Source organism: Lissotriton helveticus, chromosome 6, assembly GCF_964261635.1.
Source record: "Lissotriton helveticus chromosome 6, aLisHel1.1, whole genome shotgun sequence".
NCBI lineage: Eukaryota > Metazoa > Chordata > Amphibia > Caudata > Salamandridae > Lissotriton > Lissotriton helveticus.
The window spans coordinates 1,166,088,912-1,166,111,394 of NC_136067.1; the positions used below are offsets into that span (position 1 = coordinate 1,166,088,912).

General features: G+C 48.8%; 1 protein-coding gene across 14 annotated transcripts in view; it reads left to right on the forward strand.

The window, feature by feature from the left end:
* AFDN (afadin, adherens junction formation factor) overlaps positions 1 to 22,483 on the forward strand; it is a 1,642,835-nt gene that overhangs the window by 1,130,545 nt on the left and 489,807 nt on the right. For all 14 annotated transcript variants that reach the window (XM_078648844.1, XM_078648846.1, XM_078648851.1 and 11 more), the window contains one exon: positions 13,105 to 13,170. In XM_078648844.1, the coding sequence (XP_078504970.1) occupies positions 13,105 to 13,170 (66 nt within the window). The remainder of the gene's footprint in view (positions 1 to 13,104; positions 13,171 to 22,483) is intronic.

The window sequence follows — 22,483 nt, forward strand, 5'->3', positions numbered from 1 at the left end:
GTGCCCTCTGCCCAGGATAAAAGGTAATTATACAACGACAAATGAGCTTTAAACAGGTCTGTTGAAATTACCACATGCACAACAAATAGCCAGAACTATGCTTCAGACAGTAAAACACTGACCAATATGTAAATCATATAGCTGGAACTAGGTAGTTATTAACCAGATAGGAGCTATTCAAAAGGCTACTTCTAGATTCACTTACAGTACCTGCTGGAGATGTCTGGCTGAATAAGGGAATGCCAATGAGTGACTGACAGCATGGCATGCAATGTGAGTCAGTGGCCAGGTGCTTGGCCGCACATTTTTCAATACTTTTCCATGCCAAAGGACGTAATGACTTCTTCGAGTAGGCAAAGTGCAATTTGCACAACATGATCCTGCATTAAACCAAGTAGCGTCTGAAAGAAGGGCCATGCTTTACTGGAGGAACAAGTCTCAAAGGCATAAAAACCTCCAATAAAGTAAAAACTACGAAGGCATGAAGAACAAGGATGAAAAGGGTATCCAATAGTTAGGCAGGTCTACCAGAACTGGCAGAAAGGCAAGGACAATTGGAGAATGTAGAAACTGCAACAGAAAAAACGTTATATATTAAAGACAAAAATAATGCCTTACTGGACGACGTTCACACTGGTAAAAGGGAACCAGAAGAGATTTATATGCATGTGCTTTCTCACTTTAATGGACAACAGTTCGCAAGTGATCAGAAGTGCAGTCATCATCCTAAAATGGGATTATGGTGGTGTCTTATCAGGTGGTCTGTTCAACTAATTTCTGGGGAGCCACAGAGACAAATGTAGTTTGTGCAACTAGGAAAAACAGTTAATACCAGCCAGATGCTTTTGGATTCCCGCCAATTACCAGGAAAAAGGTAAAGTGTATCAAAGTGGAGGGTGAGGCATCATGCTACAGTAGGGAGAATGTTGTACTGCTCTAAAGCATCCAACCGGCTTGCTGTAGCAGTGTGAACAGAGGGGGCAATAAATATGTGAGGCAGCAAGATGGTCTACAAAATTAAAAGTGGCATAGTAGGTATACAGTTCCATGAATACCTTTGTGACAAAACAATATAGTATACATGTAGGGCTTTACATTTGGAAAATTTAGATTCTCAGAAGAACATTTATGAACTTGGGCTGTGCCTTGTTCTCTTCAAAATGAATCCTGCTTGATGTTCCTGAGGAATAAGGACATCACTTCTATCAAAGAGACTAAGCTTTAACTAGTCCAACGTAATATGCATGAAACAGGTAGATCCACTTTCTCCTTTTGACTTTTTGCCAATGCATCTCGGCATACCACCACCCCAGCTCCACAGGGTAATAGATGCCAAGACGACCACAGCATAGTTTCTTAGTAAGGCTACTCCGCTTGGGCATTCTTCTTTCTACATGGGATCTGGGGTCAGGCTTGCATTGAATCTACAATTTGGAGCATTTCAAGCCTCACACTGTCATGGGCTACACTGACTACTCCCATGTTTTAGAACCTACAATTAGAACCAACAGCTGCAACCGTCCTTGATTTAGAGCTCCCATAGAGCTCAGAGACACTGCCATTCTCAAGATGGCCTAGTCAACTTGTATCAATGTGTAGGTTAACCCCATTGAATTAATGATTAAGTGCATCATGTATTGGACTAACAACTGTCACTGGGACATATTAGCTTTAATAGTTGTGGGGGCCAGGACTCCTGCTGTGAGCGTCTGTGAAGGAAGATACCCTGCACACTGATAGACTGCTGCAGTGTTGGCTGCTGACAGGTGGCGGCAGGATTTAATTGTGTTGGGTGGGCAGCGGTGGCCCATCCCCCGCACCGGACACTAACCGGAGGCTTGGAAGCTACGGACATATGTGATCAGACTGCGAATTATCCGTGAAAACCACCGGTCAAGCACGTTGCCTGCAGTATAGAATAGTGGCCTGAGAAACCACGTGGTTGGGCAAGGATGAGCGGCAGAGGAAACCGCATGTCCCAGCAGGGGAAACTGGACAAATTTGCATATGGTAAAGACTTTCCGCCGTTGCCGGAACGTACTGGGCGCACAGACAAAACTCCAGAAGAGGCGGGGGCGCCTAAGGTGACGCTGGAGGACATAATACAATATTACAAAAGACAAAGGTCCTTAGCTTTTTTGGAGGATCAAGGAAAGAATTCAAATATAGGCCATGATAGGTAGCTATATTAGTCCTCTGTCCAGCCGGACAGGGTATTTATTTTTAAGTGATTCTTACAATTGAAAAGGAATAACAGTGAGGCACAATCCTGTACCGTATTAGGGAGGGAAAGGTTGGGGAGAGAATAAACAACATAAACGGGGGTTCTTTACAGGCAAAAAAGTGAGCAAGGTTGGCCACTTTTAAATCAGTGTATACATGTCAAGTATTTCCAAATACGTGCTAGACACAACAAGGTTCAACACATTGGTCAGTTGTGAAAACACTAAAAGAAGTCGACGTTTCGATCCCTTGTGCTCTAATTATTTGGGATCATCATCAGGACTAACAATTTAAACCAATTGCCTGGCATTAATACAATACAACCGCCTCTATATAAGGGTAAAAACTGGAGAAAAACAGGAGAAAAAGGCCCATGACCTGAGAGACGCCTCATGGAGGTCAGGGACACGTTGCAGATGGCTCCACGAGTTGTAGTTCTGTTGGTTATTGGTTCCTTTGGGGAGATCAGTGTCCTCTAGTACTGGCCAAAGGTTTAAAAGCTCTTAATTGCCACTTGGGGACTAGGACTCACTTTCCCAAAATGCACCTGTGCATTCCAGGAAAATCCAGGTCAGTTGGAGTAGTCCTCTCCTTGTGCTCTTGCAGGTGGCTTCTTCCAGCACTTTTCTACCTGCTGCTGCTCAGGGAGTTCACTCCAGATCCTTTAAGACAGGCACAGTCCTTGCTTGTGCGAAGCCTTGAGTGTGGAGCAGGTGCAGTCCTTCTGAGTGCAGGCCTTCGGTGATGCCATTCAAGGGTTCAGCAGGGCAGTATTTCTTCTCAATATGTTTCAAGCAGGGATCTGAGGTGCTCCTACAAATCTCCCATGTTTATTCCCTATTCTGGGCTTGCAAAAGGAGTAGACACCCCAACCAGTGGGGTTAAAGTTGCCTCCTTCTGCTATGACCATTTACTGGGAAGTGTGGGATATATTTGACCCAGAATGCACAGTTCTCCAAAAATCAAAATGGAGAAATTCTCACCTTGGAGTGAAGGTCTGGCTAACCCAACCCACAGGTGTGGCTAACTTTGCCCGACAATCCCCTTCCAGCCCCTCATCTAATCTAATTGTGGGGCTCCCATCTTGCTAGGGGTCAAGGAAGTGGGAACTGGCCTGGGTCCTGTCACATCAGTTCTTCTACCTTTGAAGTACAGTTTATCTCCCCAACTCCCTTCCTGTCCCTAGCTTCTCCAGGAAGCAAATCTCCTCCCACCAAATGGTTGTATTGTTTCAGTCCCAGACCTCTTCACACTTACTCGAGAAGCAGCTTGGTCAGGCTGTCGAAGGCTGGCCTATCAAAAGAGACTGCTACAGGGCTGGTTTAGGTAACTTCAGGATAGTAAATTCTAAAAGTGCTTTCCTGCAATAGTTTTAATAAATCCGACCATGGCAGGTTGTTGGATTTATTGTAACTATTATTTTGATACTTTGAATTATGTTGCCAGCTACTTCCAATCAAAAGTTAGACTTTTTAAAAGTTTAATAAAGGCATCCTATGTTAGCTTATGGAGCTAGGATCACTACAGTAGGGAAACATAACTTTGGATGTTTTTACCTCACCATGGCATTTAAAGCATATTGGAAAATGTCCCTACTTTTTATAACAAGGCACTCTACCCTTGGGGCACCAAGGGCAGGCCTTAGTGGTGACTTGTATGTAATGAAAAGGTAGTTTGGGACTTTGGAAGTACATTTAGTTTCAAAGCCGAATTTGGACACAGTTCTATGTTGAAAACAACCTGATAGGCAGACCTGCCTTTAAAATGATACAAGACACCACCGAAGTGCATACTTATGTGCTTCAAGTCAACTGGGCTCTCTAACACTATAAGCCCTACCATGAACTAGGGACTTACAGGTAGGTTATCTTGGCCACTTATAATCACACCAATTACCATAAAGCATTTAGGGACAGAGCACTGACCCTGGTTAGCAGAGCCCAGGGCGCTTTCAGAGTCCGGAACCACCAGTATCAGTCAACAAATGGAGGTCATCAAGGCACAAAAGAGAACTTTCCTACATGATACAAGTTGGGTAAGGAAAGATACCCCTCCCCAAAACAATATCAATTAAGTCTGGCGCACACCCAAAGAGCAAAAACAAAGTGTAGAGAAGTAAATGTAAAAGGTTCTTATACTGGACCCTGAGACGTCCTTTAGAAACCCTCGGCAGACCCCAATGGTCTCCAGAGCTACTGTCTTATCTCCCTGCTCCCGTTCTCTGCCATACTCTGGAGAAGGCCATCAACCTCCAACTCACCAAACACCAGGAGAGAAACAAAGTATGAGACCCCTCCCCATCAGGATTCGGAACCAACCACAGCACAGAGACAGCTCTGATCGATGCATCAGACAACATCTGCACCCAAATCGACAGAGCTCAGATGGATGATATCTTTTCTCACAGGATGCTCCCATAAAGTCTGCCTTCCTCCCTTACCATCACAAGACAACCACATCATCTGTGGTGTTCCCCAAGGCTCCTCCCTCAGCCCAACACTCTTCAGTGTCTGCGTGACACCACTCTCAGACATCGTCAGATTGCACAACATCAACATAATTTCCTATGCCAATGACACACTGCTCGTCCCATCACTCTGTGCTGTCCCCACCTTAACAAAGTCTAACTTCCACAACTGCATTAAGAGTGTTTCAGCATATATGAAGGACAACTGCCTAAAGCTCAACATGGACAAGGTGAAAGTTCTCATCTTTGGCAAACACCGCCCTCTGGAATGACTTCTGGTGGCCATCGGAACTAAGGCTCGCCCCCACGCTGAAAGACCATAGAACTCTCCATGAAACGTTAGATCTGAAAGAGACACGTTAGTGATAGATTCTTCACCTTAGAATATCTCCAGGCGTCAGACTGGATCCGGAAACTTTTTGTCAGCAGTACCCCTGCGCGTCAGTAGGTGGCGTTGTGCAGCTCCGCGTCCTTCACTGGCGTAAGCGCAGAGATGACGTCACAGAGACGACTTAGGCGCCACCCATGCGCATTGACGTCGGTTCTTTCTTTTTCCGCGCCAGCAAGCGCAGATCCGGTTAGAGCATGTACTTTAGTCACTTTTTGACTAACTTTTTGAGACTTTTGTCTCTACTTCTTTTGGGTCTTTGACTCCTGGTGCCACGTAGGGATGCCTGGGTTTAAATCCTGCAGGGCCTGTTGCCGTACGATGTCGCTGGCTGACCCCCATGGCGTCTGTCTGGAACGCGACCATGACTCCCGGTCATGTTCCGACTGTCTGGCCATGGCTCTGAAGGCTTTGCGGGAGCGGTCCCGAAAGCTGCTGGAGGCCAGGCAGTCGTCTCCGCACCGTTTGAGGTCCAGGGGTTGCTCAAGAGTCTGACCGCGGAGCCATCATCATCGTCAAAGTCTTCACCCTCGAAATCGGGTAAGAGACGTCGCAAGAAAAAGTCAAAGAAGCGTGTACGCTCTCCGACGGCCCCCCATCGGTCTCCGGACGCGGAAAGAGGGGGCATGGGGTTCTTCCCCCGCTGGTCAGGTGGACCCTGAGAGTCCTGGGGCCTACCCACCTTATCTGGGTCGTTGGCGACTCCGGCCCAGGTGCAAGAGTTTCTTGCCGCCATGGACTGCCTTTTCAGGCTTAGGGCTTTTGCTTGCCATCGGCTCCGGCACCGCAAGGTCCTCCGCCAGCGGCTCTGGTCCCGGCGCCACAGAGTCATCCTCCGGCGCCCCCTGCGGCTCCGTTCCCGGTGCCGCCATGGGTTCCGTTCGTCCCACCTCCGCCTTTGCCCGAATTCCCGGACATTTTTGCTCCGTCTTAGGACCCTAATTGGGACATGGAACCGGATCACACCAACCGCCGTTGGAGCATTTGTTTTCCCCTGTGCCTCCCCCGCTGCTGCCGCCTGTGCCACGGGCTGTGGAGGAGGGGGATGACTGGGAGGGGTCGGAGGACCCTCTTGCAAGGCAGTGCGAGTCTGAGCATGAGTGGGCGGAGGACTCGGAGGACGCAGGTGGCCTTGACCTCTCCTCCGAGGCTGGATTTATGTCTCTTTCCGCTGTCATGGAGGAGGACACCACCTATACTGTGGTGCTCCGTAGAGCAGCTGAGGCCCTTGACCTTGATCTGTCTACTGTCACTCACAAGACCAACCTCCTTACTGAGGTGCTTCAACCGGCGGCAAGCTCCATGGAGGCATTGACAGATGTTTTCATGGGCACTTGGTCTAGGCCAGCCACAGGGGTTCCTGTGGATAAGAACATGGCCAGGCGTCATTGCCCGGCACCGGGTGACCCGACCTTTCTGACAAATCATCCGACTCCGGAGAGTCTGGTTATTTAGGCCACCACTTCCCAAAGTGCGTTCCCTACTGCCCCGCCGGATAAGGAATCGAAAAGGCTGGAGCAGTTTGGCAAGAAGTTATTTTCCTCTGCTAGCTTGGGGCTGCGGTCAGTCAACACCACATGCCTCTTATGCTGTGTGGGACACAGTGGCGCAGACACTGCCCCAGTGCCTGGAAGAAGTTCGGGCGATACTTTCCCAAGCTGTTGCGGAGGGGAAGGATGCAGCAAAGTTCGCCATTCGGTGTGGGCTGGTCACCACAAATACTTTAGGGAGAGCGATCTCCACAGCAGTGGCCCTGCGTCGCCATGCCTGGCTCCGGTCCACTGGGTTTTCGGGGGACGTCCAGTGTTCCCGCCATGCCACCTCAGTTCCACCGCATGTCGGGGGATCACTTTGCGCTTCTCCAACACGAAGTCATGGCCCTCTTGGGCAAGGGGGCCATTGAGCGCGTTCCTGGGCCAGAAGTAGGACGTGGTTGTTGTTCCCACTACTTTCTGGTCCCCAAGAAGGACAAAGGGGGCTTGCGCCTCATCTTAGACCGCAGGAACGTCAATCGCTTCCTCCGGAAGGAGAAGTTCAAAATGTTGACTCTGGCTCAGGTCTTGGCTGCCCTCGACCCTGGAGACTGGATGGTAGCATTTGACTTGCAGGACGCATATTTTCACATCCCCGTCCTGCCGGCCCACAGGCGTTACCTGTGGTTCATGGTAGGCCAGGAGCATTTTCAGTTTGCCGTGCTTCCCTTCGGCCTTACCAGCGCCCCTCGGGTGTTCACGAAAGTGATGGCGATGGTCGCAGCTCACCTGCGCAGGTCAGGGGTTTCAGTCTTCCCCTACCTCGACGACTGGTTGTTGAAGGCGGGCTCGCCCCAGACAGTCGACACCCACCTCCAGTCTCCGGCCGACCTCCTGCATTTGCTGGGGTTCTCCATCAACGTGCCGAAGTCGCACCAGAGTCCCTCTCAGAAGCTCCCCTTCATCGGCGCGGTTCTGGATTCAACGCGGTTTCGGATTTATCCTCCCGAGCAGCGAGTCCTGGATATTCAGGCTCTGATTACGATCTTTCAGCCTCTACCCCGGGTTTGTCAGGATGACCCTCCGACTCCTGGGCCTGATGGCCTCCTGCATCCTGCTAGTGCAGTGGGACCTGAAGTTCCAGTGGGCACAGCATTAGGGCAACCTGTCAGATCATGTCCAGATCTCGGAATCCAGTGGTGGCTCATGAATCGCGATTGGGTCAATGTGCGCCTCTGGACATGGCTGGAACATCAAGGCATTACATTGGTGGTTCAACACGGTGCTTGATGGATCACGAATGGCGCCTGAGCTCGGACGTGGCACAAGGTCTCTTTCTGCAGTGGGGAGAGCCTTGGTTAGATCTATTCACCACAGAAGAGAACGGGCAATGTCATCAGCTCTGCGCATTGGAATTTCCAAGGCGGCACTCGCTCGGCGCCGCTTTTCGTCACGAGTGGAGCTGTGGTCGGTTGTACACCTTTCTGCCTATACCACTTCTGCCCAGAGTGCTGAAGAAGATTTGGCGCGAGCAGGCCCAAGTCATCCTTGTGGCTCCGGATTGGGCACGAAGATACTGGTATCCCGAGCTACTCAACATGGCGATCGATCCCCCAATCCGACTGCCTCTTCGGGAGGATCTTCTGTCGCAGCAGCAGGGGATGGTTCTCCACCCGAACCTGTCCAGCCTCCACCTCCATGCGGGGGAAAGAGCGGAGACAGTTGACTGCTTTTGATCTTCCTCCCGAAGTATGTGATGTCATTCTGGCAGCCAGGCGTCCCTCCACTGAAATGGCATTCGCCTGCAGGTGGAACAGGTTTGTGGCATGCCCTCTTTCCGAGGTCCTTCTGTTCCTTCTTTCTTTGGCCCAGCAATGATTTGCTCTGGGCACTATCTTTCAGCCATCTTCGCCTTTCTACGGCTTCCAGATCAGCCTTCTCTTTTTAAGTCCCCGGTTGTTAACGGTTTTCCGAAAGGCATTACGCACACATTTCCTCCTGTGCCGTTCATCATGCCTCAATGGGACTTAAACCTTGTCGTGACATATCTGATGTGCGCTCCCTTCGATCCCCCTCATAACTGTCCTTTGCATCTACTCACTCTCCAGACGGCTTTCCTGGTAGCTATCACCTCTGCCAGAATAGTGAGTGAGCTCCAGGCTCTTTCCTCTAAACCTCCTCTCCTTTCTGTTCATCCGGACAAGGTGGTTTTAATGACCCGTCCTTCTGTCCTGCCAAAGGTTGTCACGGCCTTCCACATCGGGCAGACCCATCACTTTGCTTACCTTCTTTCCGCCTCCACATCCTTCAAAAGAGGAAGAGAGGCTCCACCGTCTGGACCCAAAACGTGCGCTCTCGTTCTATTTGATCTTTTTTGAAAACAAGGGGGGGCCCATTAGGTAGCAAAGGACCATGGGTATATACTGTTTTAGAAGACAAAGGTCCTAAGCAAAGTAAGCGATGTTACAAAACCAAATATTATATAGAACGCAATGGAAACTATATAATTCTCCTGTCCAGCCGGACCAGGGATTTATTGTCAATGAATAACACAATAAACAAGAATGCAACAGTTAATCATCAAGGAAAGGGCACAATCCTGTGCCGTACTGAAAGAATAGAGAAAGATAAAAAGGGAGACAAAGATTCCACAGGCAAAAGGAAAACAGAGCAGCCTGGACAATAGTAATATCAGTGTGAAAGAGTGTTCTCCAGAGTAGAACACACACAGTTTATACACAGTGGTTTGCATGTATGTCTACTAGTACAAGTCGGCGACGTTTTGATCCGTTTGCTCTAATGTAAAAGGATCATCCTCAGGACTAAGAATTCAATTTTACTTTGCCTGAATTACACCATACGCCTCGCAATGGAGGGTGGCCGTCAGGAGGCAATGCAGGCTAAGAACCGCGGATTGTTCGTAGTCACAATTCCGCGAATAAAATTTCAGGCTGCATTTAAGTAGGTATGGGATTAGCCTTCCATTGAAGCGGTTTCTGGATGCGAATTCCGCTAGCAAACAAGTTAGTTGATGAATGGAAACCTATCAATGGGTTTCATGGCAAGGTCCCTGGCAGTCCGACGGGGTGCACTCGCCGAGTGGTGAGCCTAAAACTCGTTCTATTTGAAGCACACACAACAGTTCCGGGTGGATGTTGGCTATGTGGGCGCCAAAAAATGGACGGGCCGTGCACAAACGGACCATCTCTCAGTGTGTCGTTCTGTGCATCAAAGCATGTTTCTCGTTGGCTAAGAAGGAGCCTCCTGTGGGGCTGCGTGCCCATTCTACCAGGGCAACGGCAGCCACTACTGCCTTGGGACGCGGCGTTCCCTTGCACGACATTTGTCAGGCAGCTACGTGGGATTCGCTGCACACGTTTACCAAGCATTACTGCTTTGACAGTCAAGTCCGGAGAGACGGCTTCTTTGGCCGTTCTGCTCTCCGTGACTTTCTGGTGTGATCTTGTTCGCAGACCCACCACCGGGGTTGGTATTGTTGGGGTATCTATTCTAAGCTAAGGCATCTATCACTAATGTGTCTCTTTCATATGCACAAGTTACTACTAATTATATATCTGTAAGAGACATTAGTTAGTGATAGATTCTTTACCGCCCCACCCATCCTCCCCGTTCTGCGAACTGATTTCTAGGGTTAAGGTCATCCCTTTTAGGGCCCTTGTTTCGTGGCACCCTTGGTCAGTTTCTTGCATGGGTCTGCGTTCCTGGCGCCGAAAGTCGTGTACAGAACTGACGTCAGCGCGCATGGGTGGCGCCTAAGTTGTCTCCGTGAAGTCATCTCGGCGCTTACGACGCCAATAACGGACGATGAGCCGCACGACGCCACCTACTGTCGCGCAGGGGTACTGCTGACCAAAAACTTTCCGGATCCAGTCTCACGCCTGGGGATATTCTAAGGTAAGGAATCTATCACTAACTAATGTCTCTTACAGGTATATCTTTAAACAAGTAGTAACTTGTGCATCAAGCTCCTAGTCAGGCTGCGCCTGTTGAACATAGGTCTGTATCAAAAGGCACCCACGTGGCTGTCCTGTTTCCAAAGGGAAGTGCAATGAGTAACAATGTGGTTTAGGGCTGTGAGTTAGAAAGTTATTTGTGTGTTTGGAAAACTATGTAATTACGCTTTTTTGTTTTATTTGGGTGCTTTTCTATTATTCCTTATGTTATGGGGTAGTCGGAAAGCTATACCTTTGGGGATTTCTTGTACTTTTAGCCTTGTTTAAGTTTGTTCTCTATGGAGGAGTAATGCACTGTTGTGTGTTAAGGGAAGATTTGTGATGTCTAGATTACTCAGTAGACACTAAACTGTGAGGTCACTTCTGGAACCTTTCAAAGCCAACTCTAGACTTTATCCATACAACTTATCATACTGTAAGGCTTTGCTTAACACTCTTAAATGCCACCAGAAAGTAAAGAGATTGGCCTACGCTACAGCACATGTGCACCCCGCACAGGTTTCTTTGCCTTGAATGCATTATAATTATAATTATAAGGATAGCAAACAATGTCCGGTTATTTACTGATTCAGTGGTAGTTCATGTCATTCTTAAGTTCTTAAGTTCTTAAGTTCTTTTGAAGTTTATTATTTATAAAGTTTTGTATAGCGCAAACAAGACCCAGGAGGATTACCAGAGGGCATGACAACAAAATGATTCAGAACATTTGAGAACCAGATAGGACAGTTCCAACAATAGAAAGGCATAGGCAATGTCCATAGTAACAGTAGTAGCCTGCCAATCCTGTTAAACACCAGATTACACAAAAAGAACAGATGGCGATCAAACAAAGGGAGAGCGACATTCCATAAATAGCATACAGAGGTGTGGAATGGCCTGTTCCCACTGTTGAACTGGAAAGTCATATCATCAGAGAAGAGAGCTGTATTGAGGCAACGGAGCCAGGACTTTATGGCAGGAATTTCAGCATTAGAATTCTTTTCACTTCGTTTTTGAAGAAAGCGGTTGATGGGATTTGGCAAACTTCCAGTGGAAGGGAATTCCAAATCTTCGGGCCATGCTCAAGAATGCTCTGTTACTCGTTTTCTTTTTGTGGAAGATTTGAGGTTTCAGGAGGAGTGAGTTTGCACTTCGAGGCTGACGGCCACCCCCGGATAATTCAAGTTTGTGAACCAGATAGATGGGGGTCTTGAAGTGCAGTGCTTTGTGAGTCAAGCAAGCGATCTTTAGTTGAATTGTATCTTCATAAGGTAACCAGTTTAGGGATTTTAAGGCTAGGGATATGCGCTCATTTCTTTTGTCCCAGTATTCAATCTGGCTGCGGCATTAATGGAAGCTGGAAGTGGAACCAAGCTTTGTTGGGGAGACAGCAAAGAGTTTAGCTGCCGTAATTGAGCTTTCGCAATACTAAAGCTTGAACCGCCCATTTGAAATCTTTCTGTGGGAGGAATTGTTTCAGATTCCTTAGTAGCCTCCCCTGAGTTTAGCATGTTCAGGTGCCTGTCTAGGGTGATTCCAAGAGATTTAGCAGAGTTGATAATGTGGGGGAAGCAGTTGAAGCCAGATAGGTGATGGATCCAGAGGTCAATCTTGGGGGCATGGTTAGGAGTAGCAATAAGGAGGATTTCTCTTTTGGAGGTGAAGATCATGAGGTAGTTTTCAGTGAGCCAGTTTTGGGTGTTCATCAAGATGCAGTTGAGTGAAATGAAGTCTACTGGGGAGGGAACTTTCAAATAAAATTTGGTGTCATTTGCGTACATGTGAAAGAGAATGTTCGCTGAGTTCAGAAGTCCTAATGTTAAGCGGGTAAGTGTTTTTGTACATACAAAAGAGGCAAGCAAAGCAAACAGTCCAGCCTGAACTACCAAGCCATGTCTTCATGGGACCGGAGAGAAGCATCCTGGGACCGGTTTCTGGCTAACAGCCGTCATCAGCCAGGCTAGCATGAATCCAGTGGCAAAGTGGGCAGGGGCCCACGTCTGGGCATACCCTGCCAACTTAGGGCGAGCAAAGCAAACACAAAGAGATGAAGGACGGAGTGCTGAAACTTTTCAGTGCTCCGTCCATCATCTCCTTGTGTTTGCTTTGTTTGCCCTAAGTTGGCAGGGTATGCTCAGACGTGGGTCTCTTGTTCACTTTGCCACTGGATTCAAGCTAGCCTGGCTGATGAGGGCTATTAGCCCGAAACTGCTCCCAGGATGCTTGTTTTTCCGGTCCAGGGAAGACATGGCTTGGCAGTTCGGGCTGGACTGTTCCCATGAGGCACAGGGTCAAGACTGATTTGCATATAGCTGTGTCTGAACTGGGTTGGCAAAGTGAGCTTAAGAACGATGATGGATTCAACCCAGATCTGTGACTGGGGGTGAGTGTCTGACAAGTTTCAGTGCTCCGTTCATCATCTCTTTGTGTTTGCTTTATACAAAAGAGGCAACACAAATATTTGGGAAGTTGCATTATCATACTAACAATCCAGGGGTTGATTAGGAAGAACCATCAATCATGATGTATGTTCTGTGATATTTCATAGACAGGTAAAAAGATTAATTTGTGCCTGGTTTCTTTCTCTATCTCTTTCTTTAGGGTGCAGGCCAGGACAAGTTGGGGATCTATATCAAGTCGGTTGTGAAAGGAGGTGCTGCAGAAATGGTTTGTAATGCGGAAATACTTTTACATTTTTCTGTCAAATATCCCTTTGATTTTAATTCCTAATAATTTTGGACTTAAAAGGAGTGTTAAATCATAGTCTTAATTCGTTTAGGAATCTGGTCACTTTTTGACCATTTTCTAAGGGGATGCACTTAGAGATTTAGCTGTGCGATACCAAGGAAGAAGTTCATTAATATATTCAATATATTATGTGATCTTATCAGTGGATTGTTCCCTTCTTACACAGCCCCGCCTGGTAGCTGCTTCCCCGAGCTCCCTGCTGCTGACCATCTGTCAGTGGTGAGAGGCCCTCCTCTGCCCCGAGGTTCCCACCTGCACCTCATCCCTGGTGGTCTAGTGATAGAGCACCTCTGCTCTTCTGACCTCTATCTCCCTCTTCTACCTTTCTCCTAATCTTTTCTGTCTTTTCACGTCTTTCACCTTTTGCAACTTTGTCGCTGCTGCTGCTGCGATCCACTGCAGCCTACCCCCTCCAGTGCAACTTTCCCACTCCCCACGTTTCCTGCCACCCAGCTGTCCAGTCCCCCCAACCCTCCCCCGCACACTACTTAATGGCAGATGCTGCACGGGTGCTGAATGCTCACCAAAGGCAAACCTGTCTGCCCCCGGACGCGCCCAGCGCCACGGACCCTCGTCCTCGGACCTGCCGCTGAAACGTCTGCACCCTCCGCATCCTCAACACCAGATGCGACACTGCCTTCCTCCTGGCAATGCAGAACAACACCCATGGCCCCTACTTTTGACACCACTGCTGCCGCACCCTCACCCACCTCTGCACTCCAGCTCCTCCCAACACTGGGTCGGCCCACAGGGTACCCGACCGTCTCAGCTGCATCCTCCTCAACACTCGCTTCCTCCACAAACAAGCCATAGGAATGTGGGACCTTCTCAACTCATTCTCTCCTGACATGGCATTCCTCACAGAAAACTGGATGAACTCCAGCACAGGCTCGGACATCGCCACCCCCATCCCCGACGGATAAATGATCACCCGCAAGAACCGCACCAACGAACCAGACGTGGGCATTGCTGTAGTCCACAAAAACACCCTCCGCCTTACCACCCACTCAGACGACCCAACTACAAGCATGGAACACCTCCACCTCCACGTCCAGACCAACCCAAATGCCACCTGCCGTGGCACGCTCGTCTACAGACCTACTGGCCACCTGCCCGCCCTTCACCAACGCCATCATCAACTTCATCTCACCCCATGCTCTAGGATCCACCAACTATATCCTACTTTGGGACCCCAGGTTTCATCTGGAGAACCCCAATGACCAGAACACTGCATCCCTTCTGGAGAACCTCTCCAGCGTAGAACTCAAACAGCTAGTTATTGTAGGAAAGTGCCCCTTTTTCCACGGTTGCCCCCTCACCTTTTGACTAATGTTGATGTACTTTGACCGACTATGCCCTGAGTGCCTGCCAACCAGGTACCCAGGGCCTATGTTTTTTCCCTAAACTGAACTGTTTCAAAACCCAAATGGCAACTCTCTGGCCGCATGTAAGTCTCTTGTAAAAGGTACCATAGTTACAAAGGGCACTGTACCAGGGAAGGCCTCTAATGGCCTGCAGCCATTGTGCCACCCTTAGAGGCCCTGCACCTTTTTATTTTTTCTCTCTCTCTCTCTCTCTCTCTCTCTCTCTCTCGCTCTCTCTCTCTCTCGCTCTCTCTCTCTCTCTCTCTCTCTCTCTCTCTCTCTCTCTCTCTCTCTCTCTCTCTCTCTCTCTCTCTCTCTCTCTCTCTCTCTCTCTCTCCCTCGCTCTCCCGCTCTCTCTCTCCCGCTCTCTCTCTCGCTCTCTCGCTCTCTCGCTCTCGCTCTCTCGCTCTCTCGCTCTCGCTCTCTCGCTCTCGCTCTCTCGCTCTCTCTCTCTCGCTCTCCCGCTCTCTCGCTCTCTCGCTCTCTCGCTCTCTCGCTCTCTCGCTCTCCCGCTCTCTCTCTCTCGCTCTCTCTCTCTCTCTCTCGCTCTCTCGCTCTCCCGCTCTCTCTTTCTCTCCCGCTCTCCCCAAGTGGTGAGGGTACAGTCGCATGAGCCCTGTACCCCTACAGCGTCTAGGTCAATTCTTAGACATTAAAAGTGCACTAATGCCATGAAGAGTATATGGTCTGGGAGTTGGTTGTTACGAACTCTACAGCACCATAATGGTTTTACTAGGAAGTTTGGTATCAAACTTCTCAGCCCATTAAACCCACACTGATGCGCGTGTGGGATTTAATGAAGAATGCACTCAGAGAGTATCCTGTAGATGCCCCCTGAAAAACGACCTAACTCTTGTGTCCTGGCTGAGTGACTGTCGCCCGCTGCCACCACCAGACATGTTTCTGGACCCCTAGGTCGAGAGCGTGCAGCTCTCTGCGTCTTGAAACAAAGCACATCCTGGGTCAAGGTGCCAAGCCTCCTCCCCCAGGATTGGCAGGTTCCACGAAGGTGGAAGCTTCAAAGGCTTGCCACCTTTGTGAGCTACCCCAGCCATTTGCTGTTCACAGCAACTGGCCCCCACCAGTTCTGACCCCTACTTTGGGCGGGAGAATCGGCGGGGAAAACCAAGTTAGGAGGAGAGGTGTGCCCACCTTTGCCAACCCCACCCCTCAGGCGGGGAAGGTGAGGTGCAACACAACTCTGTCCCCGCCGTCTTGAACATGGAGGAACCCAGCCAACCAGAGTGAGGCTTGTGCCCTACTCCCACTGAATGGTGGCATAATAGGGGGTGTACCCACCCCAAGGAAGGGACCCATTGGTCCCAACCAGTAACTACCTGTAACACTCCAACATGTAGTATTTATAGGCAACCCTGAACCTTGCCTCCTCAGACAAAAAGAGCCATGAAGAAGGACTCAAGAGCTGTGCCTGAGAAGAGGACACCAACTGACTTGGCCCCAGCCCTACTGACCTGTCCTAACCTCGACCGACTACAGCAAAGTCCCGGTGTGTCCTGCAGCCAGCATCCCCCAAGAACCTGGTGGACCTGCCCTACCTTCCCAAAGCAGAATTTGTCTCCTGTAAGCACCGGATTTGCTCACCCACAGATTATGGCTCCAGCCAAATCCGTGAGTCTGCACCTGACACCCACTGCCTGAGTTTGAGTTGCCCAACACCACGAGGAGGCCCCCCCCCTGCGGTCCTGACCTGGGATTTGGTGATCACTGACCTGCCTCAGACTCCAACCAACGCCCGCATCCCCTTTTTGGAGGATCCTCCCGACTTAAACCTGGAAGCGAAACCCGACGCCAAAAGACACCCCTGCCCTCAACATCCCACAGCCTTGGGTGGCCCAACCGACGGTGTCCTGGCATCCCAAGATATTCCAACTTACCTCTCCAACTGGTGGTCACCTCCAGAAGATCTTCGTCCCCGAGCCTGTAGTGTATGTTGCAAATGAAGAATCTCTATTGAAATCATCTGGGCATCCAACGCCAAAACAGCACCCTGCACCTGATCTCCCCAGTGCAGCTATGGGTGCACCTTGTGTACTAAATCGGATCCCGCTTTGCCTTGAGCCAAATGCCTGGAGCTTTGCTCCCACAACCTTGTGACCTGCTTGTGAGCAGCCACCAGCTGGAGACGCCTTATCCCCCAGTGGATAACATTAGGCCTCAGCGCTCTGCACCCGGCCGCCCTAGTGTGGCTGAGGGTGCTTTGAGAGTGTATCCTTGACCCTGGGTAACCCTGCTACTAACCTCAGGACACCACCTCCCAAAACCAAATACTTAACCGTAAACCGATAACACTGTGTTCGAGGCATATGAGCTGCAGATTGCACACTGTGCATAGATCGCCACCTAGTGTTGGGCCCGGATGTTTGCAGTTTGTTGTTGTCCTGAAAAGTTATTCGTAAGTCACGAGATAGGTGACGCCTCCTTTGGACCACATTGCGCATGGGCATCGGCTCCATCCCCAGATTGTTTTTTCTGCCATCGGGCTCAGATGTGTTTGCTGCGCTCCGGTTTGGAACCGAATTTCCTTCGGCGCACAATCCTCACCCAGTTCGACGGTATTGTTTCGATCGCGCTCCACATCGACGCGATTCTCTACCACTTTGAAGTCTTCGATTCCGGTTGTCGACGAAGGCCTTCGGGCCTACCTAGGCCTTACTTTCTGGCTCATGGAAAGGACGCCATTCAAGAAGTGTCCTCAATGTGGGTCGAAGTTTCCCCACACCGACCTACATATGAGGTGTGCAACCTTTGCCTTTCACCGGAGCACGAGGCCAAAGACTGTTCAACGTGTGCCTCATTCCGCTCCAAAAAGACGATTCGGGACCGACGAGCTCGAAGAACTATGGCTCGCTCGTCAGCTTCGATACCCGACGACATCTTCGAAGAGGGCGTCGACGTGCCAGAACACCAGCACGCCGAGGAGAGTATCGGATCCTCAGATGCCGAAGACTCCGACGTCTAGGACATCACTCCAGCTCAACGGGTCGTAAGTAGGACCGTCGACCCCCAACCCTTCGTCGACACCCACAAAAAAGGCTTCGGTCACGCCCTCACCTTGGGGCGCCCCGCCTTCGGGCCCGGCAAAGAAGCCCACTAAGCCTGCAGGCGCTCGGGTTCGACCCAGCCTATTCCCGCTGCCAATCTTATACCGACACCGAAGAAGAAGCCATCTTCCTCTACCACGCGGATCGCTGCTCCGCCACCTAAGCACACGGCGCCGAAGACTGGCAGAGGCTCATCGATGCCGAAACCACACCCAGAGCCGAGTAAAAAAACACCCAAAGCTCCAGATTCACACGTATCGGAGCCGAAAAAACACCCGGAACTGAAAAAACAGGTCCCGGTAAAAGACAATTCAAAAGGGCACACTACTAAACCAGCTACCGACTCAGTGCCGAAAAAACCTACGGAGCCGAAAACTTCGACGCCGAAGGATCTGCCCTACTCAGAGGAACTTTTTATACTGGATCCACATCAAAAAACTCTTGTAAAGGATCCTAAAACTGGACAATTGACTCTCAGCTCCAAGAAGAGACCACTAGAGTTGCCAGCACCTCCTCCCCCTCCAAAGAAGAGAGACATTGGACCCTTAATGGAGAGGTTGTATTCTCCACCACCTCCCCATACTGTTCCTCCTCCTACACCTCCTCCACCACATCATTCACCTACACCGTCTACTAATCCAGACGATGATGTAGACACAGATTCTGATGACACAGGTGGGGGTGCACATGACCCAGCAGGGACCAATTGTCCCCCTCAGTCACCTAATCCATGGGATGATTACAACACCTCTGATGTGCCTCACGTCCCACAAGATGATGTATGCCCTTCCAGACCTTCCCCACCAGAGGACACTATAGGTTTTAACCTACTAGTCCAAAGGGCTGCACAATATCATGGGGTGGACCTACACACAAATGCAGTAGATGAAGATTTCCTTGTTGACAGTTTTGACAACACACAAAGGTCTACTGCCATGTTGCCAATGCTTTAAGGTGTCATCAAGCACGCAACAGAGGTTTTTAAGGATCCTGTCAGGGCTAGGGTCCTTAATCCTCGCATTGAGAAAAATATAAAGCTGCCCCTGCAGATCCAGTTTATATTAAAGGTTAAAGGTCCAGCACAATTAGATTCTTTAGTAGTCTCTAATGCACGTAAACGTTCTAATTCCCAGACATCAGGTGAGGCCTCACCACCAGACAAAGAATCTAAGCTCCTTGACGCCTCCGGCAAGCGAACAGCGGCACAAGCAACTAACATCTGGCGCATTGCCAACACCCAAGAGTTGCTGGCAAGATATGACAGGGCACATTATGATGAACTAGAGTCCATAATGCAGCACCTACCAGACAAATACAAAAACAGGGCTAATGAACTTATACAGGAAGGTAAAAATATTACTAATACTTCCATTCGTTGTGCCCTGCCTCAAGGGCTATCAATACCAGCACCTTACTATGTAGACATGCCTGGCTACGTATTTCAGGTTTTAAACCTGAAGTACAAAACTCGATCCTTAATCAGCCATTTGATGAGACACATTTATTTGGCCCAAATGTTGACGTGTCTTTAGAAAAAATGAAAAAGACACCGATACAGCAAAATCTATGGGAGCCTTGCAGCAGCAAGCTCCCAGACGTTCTTTTCGTCGCTCATCATACAGAGGCAACACAAGAGGCTACTCCTCAGAAAGTCCCTCCACTTCCTACAAAACCCCTGGCCAATCCACATTCACTAAGGGCTACCAGAGAGGGGGTTACAGGGGTAACAACAAAGGCAGAGGCAAAAACAACACCTCCCGCTCTGCCTCTACCCCTACCCAATGACTTTCCTCCCCTACCCCCACAACATTCCACTCCTGTGGGGGGAAGACTTCAACAATTCCTGCCTGCCTGGATCAACATCACATCAGACAGGTGGGTGCAACAAATTATGCAGTCAGGTTACTGTCTAGAATTAACATCTACCCCCCCAACATGCCACCCAAACAGCGTCTAATGTCACAAGAACATCTATCACTGTTAAAGCAAGAAGTAGTATCTCTGCTAGAAAAAAGTGCAATAGAACCAGTTCCTCTGCACCAACAAAACAAGGGGGTTTACTCTCTATATTTACTGATTCCAAAGAAGAACGACTCTCTAAGGCCTATTTTAGTCCTCAGACCGCTAAACATATACATACAGTCAGACCATTTTCACATGGTCACACTCCAATAAGCCATTCCACTCCTGTTACAAAACGACTTCCTTGCTACTCTAGATCTCAAGGACGCATACTTCCACATTCCTATTCACAAAGCTCACAGGAAGTATCTCAGATTTGTAATAGACGGGCAGCACTACCAATTCAAAGTACTCCCATTCAGAGTCACAACAGCACCAAGTGTATTCACCAAGTGCTTAGCAGTAGTGGCAGCGCATCTACGAAGACAGCACATCCATGTCTTCCCGTACCTCGACGACTGGCTCATAAAAGCCAGCTCACACAATCAATGCGTAAAACACACTCATGCCACCATCCAACTGCTCCACAACTTGGGGTTCACAATAAACCACACCAAGTTTCATCTACAGCCATCCAAAGTACAACAATACCTTGTGCCACAATAAACACCTCGACAGCGCTAACTTATCCCACTCCAGCAAGGATAGCCAGCATGCAAACTCTCCTAACAAAGTTTCAACTACAACACTCCCTCCCAGCGCGAGTGTTCATGCAACTTATAGGGATGATGGCCTCTTCCATCTTCATAGTACCCCATGCAAGACTTGAAATGTGTCCGCTACAAGAGTGCTTATCATGTCAATGGAACCAGGCTCAAGGTCACTTAACAGACCTAGTGTTGGTAGACGGTCGAACTCATCGCTCTCTGCAGTGGTGGAACACCAAAAATCTTTCCAAGGGACGACCGTTCCTAGAGCCAGTTCCTCAGATAATCCTGACTGCAGACGCATCGCTCTCCGGCTGGGGAGTCCACCTACTGCAACACACCATGCAAGACAGGTGGACACCGCAACAAAAAATTATTCCACATCAATCATCTGGAGTTACTAGCAATATTCCTAGCACTAAAAGCTTTCCAGAAGCAAGTATTAAACAAAGCTGTGTTAGTCCGCACAGACAACATGACAGCAATGTATTACATACAGAAGCAGGGAGGCACACACTCCCTGCACCTCTCTCAACTAGCACAGGACATGTGGAGGTGGGCTATACCTCAAAACATGTTCCTTCTAGCCCAGCATGTTCCGGGAGTACAAAATACTATAGCGGATCTGTTAAGTTGTCAAACGCAAGAGACCCACGAGTGGGAACTTCATATGCAAGTTCTTCAGCCATTCTTTCAGATGTGGGGACAACCTCAGATAGACCTATTTGCCACCCACGAAAACGTAAAATGCCCAAGTTTCGCCGCCAGATCTCCACACCCACTGTCCAAAGGCAATGCAATATGGATGAATTGTTCAAACAGATTTGCGTACGCTTTTCCACCTCTACCACTCATGCCACTAGACGCAAACAACAGCAGCATTCTCTGACCCGCATCCTAGTTGCTCCAACGTGGGCCAGACAACCGTGGTACACCACACTGCTACAACTGTCTGTAGTACCGCACCAAAAATTGCACCTGTCTCCACAGCTCTTAACACAGAACCGTGGAGAGATCAGACACCCGGACCCAGCTCAGCTCAACCTTGCGATCTGGCTCCTGAAATCCTAGAATTTGGATATCTAAACCTTCCTCCAGTCTGCATGAATGTCATTAAAGAAGCTAGACGTCCTACCACTAGGGCATGTTATGCAGCCAAGTGGAAACGATTTGTAATATATTGTCACAACAACAATATTAATCCCCTAGATGTGTCTATTCAACACATCATAGGATACTTACTGCGTCTCCAAAGATGTAACTTAGCTTATACATCTATTAGACTACATCTTGCTGCAATAGCAGCATATCTACAAAACAGATAACATCTATCTCTGTTCAGAGTGCCTGCCATTAAAGCCTTTATGGAAGGCCTTAAAAGAATAATTCCTCCCAGAGTACCACCTTCACCTGTGTGGAATTTAAACGTTGTTCTTACACGGTTAATGGGACCTCCCTTCGAACCCTTACACAGAAGTGAATTACAATTCCTAACATGGAAAGTTGCGTTCCTAATAGCTATTACTTCTCTGCGGAGAGTTAGTGAACTACAAGCACTAACCATTCAAGAACCCTTCTTGCAAATGCATCAAAATAAGGTAGTTCTACGTACTAATCCGAAATTCCTGCCCAAAGTAATTTCCCCATTCCATCTCAATCAATCTGTGGAACTGCCCGTTTTCTTCTCGCAACCATAGTCAGTAGCAGAAAGAGCTCTTCACACACTAGATGTCAAAAGAGCGTTGCTATACTACATAGAAAGGACACAACCCTTTCGTAAGACAAAACAACTTTTTGTGTCTTTCTCACCACCACACAAGGGTAATCCCATTTCGTTTCGTATCAAAACTTTTAATTGATTGGCACTTAGCAGAATCATAAAAAGTACATCATAAAATTACGGTACATAGTTAAAACACAGTATTATGATACAAGTAAAAACTGATTGACATTAAAAACTTTTAGTAAAAACAATTATTACGAATTGTATACAAGAAGGCATGGAATCATGAAAACAGTAATCCCATTTCAAAATCTGGGATAGCTAGATGGATTGTCAAATGCATACAGATTTGTTACCACAAAGCTAAACGTACGCTATCTGTTACTCCTGAAGCCCACTCTACAAGAAAGATAGAGGATTCAATGGCATTTTTAGGGAACATTCCCCTAGATGTCATCTGCAGAGCAGCTACAT